Raw genomic sequence first — 11,528 nt, 5'->3', positions numbered from 1 at the left:
CTCTCCCCTCCCCTCCCCTCCCCTCCTCTCCTCTCCTCTCCTCTCCTCTCCTCTCCTCTCCTCTCCTCTCCTCACTCGCCTGTCTTCCTTGCTCTCGTATCGCTGGGTCTTCAGGTACTTTCAGCTGCATGTCGGCGCCAAATTTGGCCACATCCCCTCTCGTGCCCCACCACGACTCATCCCGGATCGGATCTGTTGAGTGCAGGCCGCCGGAAGGTGACCGGAAGCAGCTGGACCGGAAGGACGAGGAACCCGGGCCTGGTATATAGTGGGGATGAGGGCTCATATGTCGCACGTGCCCTTGTCATGGTGAAAGCGATGCGAAAGGGAAGGAAAGGCAAAGGAGGAGGAGGAGGAGGAGGGAAAGGGAGGGGAGGAGGAAAAAGGCGTGTAGGAAACAATTTTAGTGGAGGAGTAGGACAAGCGAAAGCAGGTGCTCCGTCTGGAGGAGCTAGTTCTGTCAGTGTCAACCCATTCGAACGAAAAATCGTCAAGGAGAAGATCTCGGTGCTGGGGAGGAAGCGAAAGGGGGAAGGGAAAAGCTTGAGCAAGGGACGATCAGAAGCATGGGATAGGAGGAAACGAACTCTCGGTGTAGAGCTGAAAGATGGCGCAAGAGGAAACCTATTCCTCGATCGACGCTTTGGTGAGGGCGAAGATTTGACTGAGGAAGACAAGGCATTGTTGAGATTTCAGAGAGAGCGAATGGCCCGAGCTCGGCGAGGAATGGCTTTGGATGACGATGAAGAGGAAGATGTTCTTACTCATGGTGGGATGAGACTGGGAGAAGTGGAAGATTTCGAGCATGAAGAGATCTCGGACGACGAAGAAAGCAAGAACGACCTTGACAAGTATCACTTTGGCGGGTTCGTGGCAAAGAAAGGGAGGGAAGGAGAGGAAGAGGAGGAAAAACAAAAATCAAAGAAGGAGATCATGGAGGAAATCATTGCAAAGAGCAAAGCGTACAAGGCAGAAAAGAAAAGGGAGAAAGCAGAGAAGGAAGAACTATTGGAGCGCTTGAACGAAGAGTTCAAAGATATCTCTTCCTTCCTCGAAGCCAAAAAGAGGCCGACACGAAAGGATGAAAAGTTGAAGCAGCAGCAGGGAGAGGAGGAGGAAGACACTGAGCAAAAGGAGGAGGACGAGTTCGACCAGTTGGCTCGCGAGCTTGCAGATGACATGAAAGCGCAAGCAGCTGACCGACTCAAAACTCCCGAGGAGATGGCGAAAGAGAAGCATGACGCGCTCCTGCTTGCTGAAAAAGCTCGCATGCGGAGAATGCAAGGAGATTTCAGTGACGAGGACGAGGAAGGAGGGGGGCTGAAGGGCTTCAAGAAGCGAAGGGTGCGGTTCGAGAACGAAGCTAAGGAGAGGTCTGGAGATGCGCTAGAGGACGACTTCATGCCCCTGGATGGAAAACATACCAAGCTGAAACGGGGAGACTTTGCTGCTGCTGGAATTCTGAGGCGAGGGGAGGAGGTATCTGGAAAAGAAATCGATGAGAGTGAAGAAGAGGAAGAGGACGAGGACGAGGACGAGGACGAGGACGAGGACGAGGACGAGGACGAGGACGAGGACGAGGACGAGGATGGTGGCAGTGAAGCGGATGAGGAGCAGACAGCACAAGAGGAAGAAGAAGATGGCGATGATGACGATGATGAGGTAAAGCAGCTGTCAGATTGTACTGTTATCGCTCATGTCTTGATCGCAGGATGAGCAGTCGGAGGAGGGTCAAGTACAGCAGGATGTGGTCTCTGAGAGCGAGGAGGAGCACCTTGAGAGCAAGAGAGGCAAGCTGCAACATGCTGCTGTGACCGTTGGCAAACATCGCGATGTCGTGCTCTCCAAGGAGGAGAGAGAGAAGAGGCAGAGGGCAGCGGCAGAGGAGATTCCCTACACCTTCGCCATGCCTGAGGACGTGACGGGTCTCAATGCTCTCCTCTCCGGGCACTCGCTGGAGAACCAGAAGCTGATCCTTGAGCGCCTGGTCGCCTGCCATGCCGTCGCCGTCGCCTCCTCCAACCGCGATGCTCTCGAGCGTCTCTATGGCATGCTCATGCAGCGCCTCCTCCTCATTCCTGATCGTGACGGCGCCGAGCCAGACAACCAGGACGTGGACGCTGTCAGCTGGGGTCTGTTTCAGCTGACGCAGGCGATGCCGGGGTATGCGGCGAGTCAGTTCAAGTCGCAGCTCCTTGACCTCCAGCAGACACTCGCCCATGGCCTCTCTGACCCTTCCGGCCCGCAGTGGCCGACAGGAGGCGAACTGCTGCTGCTCAAGGCGACCCAGACGCTGTTCCCTTGCTCCGATCTTTCGCACCCTGTCAGTACCCCTTACATGCTCCTGCTCTCGCAGCTCCTGTCCTGCGCCCCTGTGTTGTCGCTGGCAGACCTCGGCAAAGCTCTCTTCGTTGCAAGCATCCTTGTCAGCGCGTGCGTGGAGGGCAAGCGCGTTGCGCCTGAGCTTATCTCCTCCGTCGCCGCCATTCTTTGTGAGAGCCTCCCAGCCCACGCTCAGGAGGCGATTCCTCGCTTGAGCCCAGCCGGGGCCCTGCTGGCCCAGTGGCATCTCTTTGACTCCAGAGAAGGAGGAAGGGAGGGAAGGAGAGATGGGCTTCTATACTCGACAGACATGCACGCCAACGTAAAGAACGAGGGGATGCTGAAGATGAGGATGCTGCTGCGGGGTCAAGTCGAAGAGAGCATGAAGGCAAGCGTGCTTGTCTCTGCTCTCAAAGTTGCCACTTCAGTAGTCAGAGGCTGCAGACTTGCGGGTGAGAATATTTCTGTCTCCATCCTTCTCCTTGTTTTCCTTCATACTCCTTCTTACTCTGCTGCAGGAACTGCCTTCGACACTGTCAACGGTCTGACCACTCTTCCCTACACCCTTTGGCTTTGATTTTCCCACTTGCTCATCATTCTTCTCTTCCCTTTCTCCACTTTCTCGTCCTTGCTTGCTATTGTGTCTTCCTGTCTTATCATCATTTGGTTTCCAACAGGGACTGGAAAATGTTCGGAAGGGGTTGTCGCAATGCTGCAACCTCTATTTGAAGTTGCAAACAGTGAGTCTGTGTCTTGTAACAAACCATGTTGATGGTCTTGTTTTTCTCTGGTGGCTGTCTTGTTCTTCTCTCCACTTTTTCTCGTTTATTCTCTTATTCTCCCGTTTTCCTCCCAGTCTTGTACTATTCGGGTTTAGGGAGAAAACTTGGAAGCAACAAACGTCAATCTGTTTCCCTCTCGCACTTCGTCATCTCCAGCGAGGCGAAGGACTCGCACACTTCTAATCCCGTGCTCCTTGCCCTCTTCGACCTCCGTCAAGCTCTTAAGAAAGCAGCCGACTATGCCAAGGTTACTTCCCCACCCCCACCCCACCTCTTCCCCCTCGCTCTTTGGTTCCCCTCCTTTCTACACCCTACTTGTCTTGCGCCTTCACAATCTCGATCATCTCTGTGCTGTTCTCCCTCCTCCTCTCTCTTCAGACATGTGATTGCACGTTGTCAGGACCCGGTAACAGGAGGCTACCTGCCCCTCCGCCTCTACGCTGCTGCTCCTCCTGCTGCTATCGCGCAGTACAACCCGAGATTCGAAGAATCCTTCGCTCCGGATGCAGACTTTGATCCTGACAGGTGGCGTTGAGAGAAGGGGAAGGAGGGGGAGGAGAACGAGGGGGAGAGAGCGGGAGAGGAAGGCGAGGAGAGTTGAAGGGAGGAGAGTGCAATGTGAGAGAAGGGCAAGACTAAGTAAGAGCGCAGGGAGCGAGCAGAGAAGAGGAAGATGCGAAGAATCGTCAAGCGAGAGTTCAAGGGAGCAGTCCGGGTGATCTTCTCATTCTCGCCCTGCCTGCCTCCTCCAGCCCCCTCTGTCTTTTTTTTCCTCGTCGAGTGCCTCATCTCCTTCATCTTACCTTGGCCTTGTCCTTGTCTGCCCTCCATTCCTCTTGATTAGCTCCTCTCTCCTCTCCTTCTCTCCTTCTCTCCTTCTCTCCTTCTCTCTTCTGTCCCATCCCCTCTGCCACTTGACCCGCTACATCCTCTCCTAATCCCTCCCGCTACAGGAGCTGCGAAAGGACAACATGTTCCTGGACGCGCAGAGGACAGAGCAGCTGAGAAAGCAGCGAGAGCTACGAGACGAGCGAGCAAAGGTGACGAGCAAAGCCTCCCTTGGTGCAAAAGATGTGACGAGCAAGCAGTCGATCGAGTCCTTCCTGGCGCAACAGCAATTCGAGGCGAAGCTGGGGAAGGGAAAGAGGAATGGAAAAGGTGAGAAGGCTAGGACAAGCAGAGGAGGAGGCGCAGGTCGTCTGTGACTGAACTTGCAGGGAGGAGGAGAAAGCGATAAGGGCGAGGGAGGAAGGGGAGGGGAGCAGGGTGTGTACATACAAGTTGGCAGTCGAGATAAACCCTTCAGTGCCACGTCATCGTCAAGGAGATTTAGCTGACATTCAGCACCGAAACTGTTAAAAAGCTGGGAGAGGAGAGAGGAGAAAAGAAGGTTGGAGGGGTAAGAAGGAGGAGCGGTAGGAGGAGCGGTAGGAGGAGCGGTAGGAGGAGCGGTAGGAGGAGCGGTAGGAGGAGCGGTAGGAGGGGCAGAGAAGGGACAGGGCAGGGATGGGATGAGGGACAGAAGGTGATGAGGCTCAGCAGACGGAGGAGAAGGGGAAGGAGGCGGAGACTCTACAGCACATGCGCCAGTGAAAGCACCTGGAGGAGGCAGGTCAGCATCTGACGCTCCTCAGTCCTACCGTGCCATGGCCCGTCGACCGACGCGTATGGGACCGGGCGACCATGATGAGCTAGAGATCGAAGAAACGCGAGACTGAGCGAAGAATGTGAGAAAGCAGAAGAGAGAAGGGGGAGAGCGAAGGTACAGACCGTGAGAGGTTGGAGGAGAAGTGACCGACAAGCGCGTCAGCCTGTCAGCCTGTGAGCGATGGAAAAGAAAATGAACAAAAGATGACTTGAAGGAGAAAAGAGGATGGAGAAGATGGATAGATCAAGAGGACGGAGAGGAAGCAGCAGGAGCAGCAGGAGCAGCAGATGCCTACCTGAGCTAGCAGCATGAGATCCCGAAGAGTGAACAAAGTCAGCTCGTGTCCGCTCAGTTCTCCTGCTCCCAGCCTGATACAAGTTTCAATATCAACTCCCTCTCTTCCTACCCTCCCTCCTCTCCATCCTCCTCATTCTCCACCTCCATCCTCCCTCTCTTACCCCTCCCGGTCATCCTCTTTCTCCCCCAATGCTCCTCTCCCTCCTCTTCCTCCTCTTCCTATCCTCATCTCCTCTCTCCCTCTTCTTCCTATCCTCATCTCTTCGCCTCCTCGTCACCGGTTCTCAAGCCAAACAGCATCTCCCGACTGCCAAGCGTCAGCATCTCGCACAGCAGGGAAGGACAAGACCTGCAACGAATTTCTATCGTATGACTGGATGGAAATAAAGGTCAGCTCGGGCTCAGCTCTGTAAACCTTCGATAAGCTGAGGAGAAGGTGCAAAGATGTTGTCAACTTTCTCAGCTCGTTGACAACTTGGGTGTCATCAGTTGCCACGAAAACCTTACTGTAGAAGTAGATGAGAAGGGGGAGGGCGGGCAAGAGGAGACAAGAGAAGACAAGAGCGAGCAAGAGGAAATAAGAGGAGCACCTGATGTTGTAGCGCGAAGACATGGCGCGGACATGCTCGAGGTGCCGTGAGAGAGGAACACACTGATACATCAACATCATCTCCATCGTCTCCTCCCTCCCTTCACTTCCTCCTCCTCTCACAGGGTCGCCCTTCCCCTCCTCTTCTGGTCTTCTTCCCCAACCCCTCAGTTCTGTCGCATCCTCGGCATCTACCTTGTTCCTGCGGAGAGTCGTGTGACAGGAGTCTCCTCGACGAACGTGAAGACCGATGATGGGATGGGTGTAGTTGATACTGCGAGATGTTAGAGGCCTCCCTGACTCCCCTCCTCCCCCCTCCTCCTCCCTCCTCCTCCCTCCTCCTCCCTCCTCCTCCCTCCCCCCCCCTCCTCCCTCCTCCTCCCTCCTCCTTCCTCCTTCCTCCCTCCACCTTCTCTTCACTTGCTCCTCGTCCACCTGACCAGTGAAAGTCAACCATCGCCGCTGAGACTTCACGTCAGCCCTCACATCTCGTCTGGTCTCCTCGTTCAACCGCAAGATGTACTCCATCTCAACGGCACGCCACCACAAGATCCCGTACTTCTTGTACCTGCAACATCCACACTCACTCCACATCCTGCCGTCTCCTCCCATCGATCGTCTCAAGCCTCCTCATATCTGCCCTCCTGCTGCCCTCAAGTCTTGACCATCCTGTTCCTTCTCTTCCTCTTCTCTGCCATACCTGGGAGGAACATAGTAGAAGTGTTCCACCACCGTCTCCGGCACGTAGACTCCGGGAATCTTGTGCTCATATCATTTCAAACCGGCACATCTCTAACCTCCCCTGTCTTTATCTTCTCTCTCTCGCTAACACTCCTCTCTTCTCTCTCTCCCTAACACTCCTCTCTTCTGTCCTCCTTCTCTGTCTCTTCATCTCCTCTTCCCAGCCCTCTTAGTGTTCGCACATCAGGGTTGACTCGTCTGGTCTCTTCGTTGGCATCCCTACAAGTGAATCAGCTTTACATCAAAGTATCAGTGACGTCACGTTGAGTTGTAGATCGGGCAGGAGGAGAGGGGCAGCAGGTAGCAGCTGAAGTCTCCTGTTTGCTCCGTCACGTTTCTCCGCCTCATCCGCCTCCTCACCTCGTCGCTTGCACGTCGGGTGGTCAAGCGCGTAGACCCACGGCCGCAGGCTTGACATCACCGAGCACTACCAGCGAGTGAGGCAGACGCAGGTGATCAGGGGTGGTCAGGTCAGGCAGACGAGAGTCAGTTCAGGGGGTAGTCAGGTGAGGGGTAGTCAAACCTTCTTCCTTGCCAGCCCCAGGTTGATCAGACCCGCCTGCTCCAAGTCAGCTGGACCCAACAGCAGGTGCAGCATACAATGAACTGCATGGTAGAGGCGAACCCCGCGTTGGGGAAGTAGAAGATTTGAGAGTTCTTGACAGGACAATGAGACAAGAAAGCCAAGGTTGAACGATTTCTCACATCAAGAGTACATTCCTCCGGATGCATCTGCTTGTGAATATCGTCAAGGGCGTTGTGCCAGTCTTCCTGTTCGCAGACGGTCAGCGACAGCAGAAACAAGAGACGAGCAGAGCAGCGAAAGAAAACAATCAAATAAAGGAAGGAAGAAAGAAACTAGCATGGGGAAGGTCAGTACCGGATTGTGCCAAACATCCTTCATCTCATCTATAGCCGACGGTGGAGGGTAAAACTCGATGTCCTGCGGGGGTCTCACTCAAAGTTCATTCCTTATGCTTATGTCACGGTGAAGATGTGCGTGCTGCAATCGTGACCGATCCAGTCTGGATCGCAAATACATCTCATCTGCCCTAATAGGATCATGTCAACAACACTTGTCAACCATCGCTTCGCTTCCTCCCCCTGCCCCACCACCAACCTTCTCGTCATTGCCCTCCCGCTTTTCTCTCCTCTCTCTCCATGTTCACCGTTTGCATTCTGGGCGCAATAACCATTGATACAATGTTTGGAGCAATCCCAGCAATTTGATCCTGCATGAAATTGTGAAACAAAATGAATGTCACTCCCACCCTCCCGCCCTCCCCTCTCAATCTCCTCCCCCCCCCCTTTGCTTCTTCTGTTTCTCCTCCTTTTCCTCTCCAACTTGCTCTCTTTAAATCCTCTTTTCTCGTCACATCCTCCCTTCCTCGCACTCTGCGACCTCTCATCTCATCTCACCGTAGAGTTGAACTTCTCTCAGCCCCAGCTGCTCTTGTCCATGCATCGTCACCTTGACAAATCTTCCCCTTGCAAGCACATGACCCCCATCGTGATGCCCACCGATGAATGCTGTAAAACAAGTGAGATCGATTCTTCGTCAACTCACTCCACAACGCAAGTATTGCATCACAATCATCATCACCACCACCACCACCACCACCATCATCACCATCATCATCATCATCATCATCATCATCATCATCATCATCACAACCATACCCCCTGGCAATTCTATCAAGGACGCGGTCTCAAATATCCGCACAGTCCAATAACAAGAATGAAATGAAGAAGGAGAACATTACAAACTGTTCTCGACGAAGGATCACTGGGAGGTTCAATGACATATCGCCCCGTTACATTTCCGTCTGCCCACCAACATCAACACCCTGATCGAGGCAGCAAAACTCAACCATCATTGTACACTGAGACGGCTACGTTGGAAGACATGTTCATCGGCCAAGCCTGCAGACTGTCGCATGAGCCCGTGAGCAAGTTGCAGCTCTGCAGCACCTGCGGGTATTGATCCGCTCCCCCGACATTCACAGCCCACCAGATGCCGATCGCGTGAATCTAAGAGGAAACACGTCATTCCCTCTGCTGCTGTCATGCCCTCCCGCTCACGTCCTGGTCTTCCTTCAAGTCTACCGCCCACCAGGGATCCATTTGCACCTTCGCCGTCCCATGTCAGGACATGCCGTCAAGAGCCAACACAAGCTGAGTTACTTGAGAGTAGACGAACTTGTGACTGTACGCGTCATGTCCGATAGTAGTACTCCCGTCCACAACAATGTCATGAGATTGATCGTCCTTGCAGAAAGATCATTCAGAGAGAGAGTAACGACCAACGCACCTGCAATGATGACATGGACGACATGCTGTTGAACGCAAGGTTACAGCCCCCATAAGGGTTTCTCACTACCCGAAGGTGTCACATGAAGCACAACTATCGTTGAGAGCATGGAGTACATCTTTTGAAATTAAGTTCTGATTCTTCCGAATCTGGAGGGTGAGGGCAGTACACAGGATCATCGCAAAGATAAGGACAGGAGCGATAACCTGTGCATCATTAACTAGCAGTCAGACATCAACATGACATGTTTACCGATGTAAAGGACCATCTGCACACTCGTAATCATGCTCCCATTCACCTTATGCAGCTCAACCTGCACGGGTTGACATGAGACTCATGGCAGAGGGTCGAAGAACGAAAGCAGTTACCCGCATGTCATACACATTGTCATGCATCATTTCAGAGAGATTGACAAGCAGCCACATGGGCAGAACTTCACAATCATGACATGGCGGCACCTTCCGAGGTCAAAGCGATCATCGTCCCGAAACCCAACAATCACAACAACAGCCTTGTCACTGCGAACCCATTCTAGGACTCATAATTGAAGCATCCATAACTCATCAATAACAAGCGCAATTTAGATTTAAAAACACAACCATGAAACAAGAATGGACAGATGACTATGAATCAACAAGAATCAAAATCTCAGACATCAAGTATCACAGTAGGACAGTGATACTGATCGGTCCCCTACCCTTGCTTCATGGATTCCTTCCAGCATCGACGAGATGTCGACATGCAGGTTGTTTGAGTTGAGCTCGTACGTGAAGAGGTCCAGTCTGCCTACTACTGAACCCTGAAGAACAAGTCAGGTGTAGATGACGTCAGCAAGGGGAGAGAGCAAGGGAGAAAGGAGAGCAGGCGGCGTGCGAACAGAGAGCGAGAAGAATCGAAGGGAAGAGGAGGAAGGGAGCATATGTGAGAAGAGAAGGTCAGCTACACCAATTTGAGAGGAGAGAGGGGGAGGAGAGCGCAGGAGGAGGGAGAGGGGACGAGGCGAGGGCAAGAACTCACGTTGAGTAGAACTGACGCGAATTTAGGGGAGGGATCCTTTTGCCAGATGTCCGAAGACAGTGCGACTGCCAAGGACAATTCTGTTTTGCTCATCGGTCACACTTGTACATTCTGAAACACCGCACCGAACATGACATCACACACATCTCTCTCGACACATCAATTCACCTTGGATGACTTCATTTCACACGATATGGCATCATGAACATCATAATATGTTTATAACAGCATGTCACGTTATGTCGTGGCATGTTGTAGCATGTGGTAGCATGTGGTAGCATGTCAAAGCATAAAGCATGTCACGTCACATCACAGCTTATCGCATCACATCACATCACAACGAGCATGCAAGACCTTGGGAGTCGAAGAAGCAGGATCCTTCATAAGGGAACAGGATTCTCATGTAAGCGCTGGACAGACGAACACAGAGGAGGGCAGGAAGAAGTAGTCGCAGGAGATGCATGGAAGGATACATGGCATCCGATGTCATTAGCTTACGCCCCTCCACCTCCTTGATGCCTCCTCCTCCTCCCTGTCGTCTGCCTTCTGTCCCTTCCTTCTCCTGCCATTGCGACCCCGAGAGCTTGCCTCAGAGTAGAGAAGTCAAGAAAAAGATCAACAAGGAGAGTGAGCAGGCCAAGACAAAGAGAGATACAAGACAAGACAAGATCTGTACACAAGACTAGCCGTCTCAACATCTGAACCAAAGACTAGCCATCTCAACACGACTCCTGTCATCTCAGCATAATATCGCACTAGCAAACTGCTGCCTGCTACTCTCAGTCGCGATGGCTAGCACAAGGCAGAAGGAGATTGCCAGGCATCAAGAGTTTGTGGCATGAACAAATTGTCGCGACGAGAAGATGGGAGGAGGAGCGTTCCTGTTTCGCGTCTCACGAGCTCTCTGATCGCACACACGAGAAGGTGCCATGCACTTGCATCCTCCAAGTCTGAGACGCTTGTCAGGTCGCATACCGTCGTAGGGTTTCATGATCAGCGCCAGGAAGGAGCGCTTCAGTTTCGTGAGGTCGATTACGCGAAGCAAATGCGGGAGCTGCTGGAGCGGAGCAACAGGATGCACGAGCTTACTGAGGAGTACGAGCTGAGAAAGCAGAAAGAAAAGCCAGCTGGGATAGACGAGTATGAGGTGAAGGGTTGGTGTGACTTGATCGTGTTCTGATGGTTTACAATGAAGACAAGAGTCGCCAAGGAGTGTGATGAGATGTTCTCTCGGTACACCTTCCTTGACCCTGGCTCCTTGTCTGCCGCAGCTCAGGATGTGTGTTATGCTCTTTTTAACCATCTTTCACTGACGTGGATGTGCGGCAGGTCAGTCAACGACTGCAGAATATCGATGTGCAAGCAACGGCAGCAGCTTCGCCAGAACAAGTTTGTCGACGACGAGCTTTGACGAGATGTCAAGCTTGATGCAGATGGCGAAGTACGAAACATTGAGAGCGAGGGCAAGAAGGAACTCAGAGACTTTGAGGTCAAGACGTGATTGGGTGTGACTAGACCTGGTGACTGGACTCAAGTTCGCAGCAAGGCAGCGAAAAGGAACTGCCGCAGGTTCACTTCGGGACCAGCTTGAGCTTCAAGAAGCACAGGGAGCAAGTGAATCCTAACGGCATGAGGTCACGACAAGACGTTGCGAGGGCATCAGAATGATGGAAATTCTCATAGAGATCTGCGCGTGGGGATCGAGGTCGTGAAGGCATACAGCATCATACACATGCGATCAGTCATCAGGTTCTTGCCTTTCATAATTTTATCCTCCTCCTCCTCCTCCTCCTCATCCTCCTCATCCTCCTCCTCCTCCTC

General features: G+C 52.9%; 3 protein-coding genes across 3 annotated transcripts in view; 2 read left to right on the top strand and 1 right to left on the bottom strand.

The window, feature by feature from the left end:
• Nucleotides 1–726: 726 nt before the first annotated feature.
• Nucleotides 727–4,341, top strand: GUITHDRAFT_140040 (hypothetical protein; the record flags this gene model as incomplete). Its single annotated transcript, XM_005831139.1, has 10 exons — nt 727–1,662; nt 1,712–2,774; nt 2,841–2,864; nt 3,000–3,062; nt 3,200–3,351; nt 3,505–3,629; nt 3,756–3,819; nt 4,058–4,144; nt 4,193–4,262; nt 4,322–4,341. The coding sequence occupies 10 exons, from the start codon at nt 727–729 to the stop codon at nt 4,339–4,341; spliced, it is 2,604 nt and encodes an 867-aa protein (XP_005831196.1).
• A 122-nt stretch (nt 4,342–4,463) lies between these two features.
• On the bottom strand, nt 4,464–5,872 carry GUITHDRAFT_153092 (hypothetical protein). Its single transcript, XM_005831138.1, has 9 exons — nt 5,834–5,872; nt 5,640–5,701; nt 5,505–5,555; nt 5,399–5,456; nt 5,328–5,356; nt 5,048–5,120; nt 4,875–4,915; nt 4,750–4,818; nt 4,464–4,703 (listed from the first exon to the last, which is right to left on the bottom strand). Exons 2-9 carry the CDS (start codon nt 5,660–5,662, stop codon nt 4,640–4,642), a joined length of 408 nt encoding a protein of 135 aa, XP_005831195.1. The 5' UTR covers nt 5,663–5,701; nt 5,834–5,872; the 3' UTR covers nt 4,464–4,639.
• A 4,673-nt stretch (nt 5,873–10,545) lies between these two features.
• The window catches only part of GUITHDRAFT_110000 (hypothetical protein), a gene marked incomplete at both ends in the record, with an annotated part of 2,748 nt that continues 1,765 nt past the window's right edge, over nt 10,546–11,528 (top strand). The window contains 6 exons of the mRNA XM_005831137.1: nt 10,546–10,631; nt 10,674–10,854; nt 10,903–10,990; nt 11,037–11,212; nt 11,250–11,341; nt 11,391–11,456. Coding sequence (XP_005831194.1) covers nt 10,546–10,631; nt 10,674–10,854; nt 10,903–10,990; nt 11,037–11,212; nt 11,250–11,341; nt 11,391–11,456 — 689 coding nt within the window. The remainder of the gene's footprint in view (nt 10,632–10,673; nt 10,855–10,902; nt 10,991–11,036; nt 11,213–11,249; nt 11,342–11,390; nt 11,457–11,528) is intronic.

Source organism: Guillardia theta (genome assembly GCF_000315625.1).
Source record: "Guillardia theta CCMP2712 unplaced genomic scaffold GUITHscaffold_42, whole genome shotgun sequence".
Lineage (NCBI taxonomy): Eukaryota > Cryptophyceae > Pyrenomonadales > Geminigeraceae > Guillardia > Guillardia theta.
Note: the sequence above shows the minus strand (reverse complement) of the source record. Positions and strands in the feature narration are given on the sequence as shown.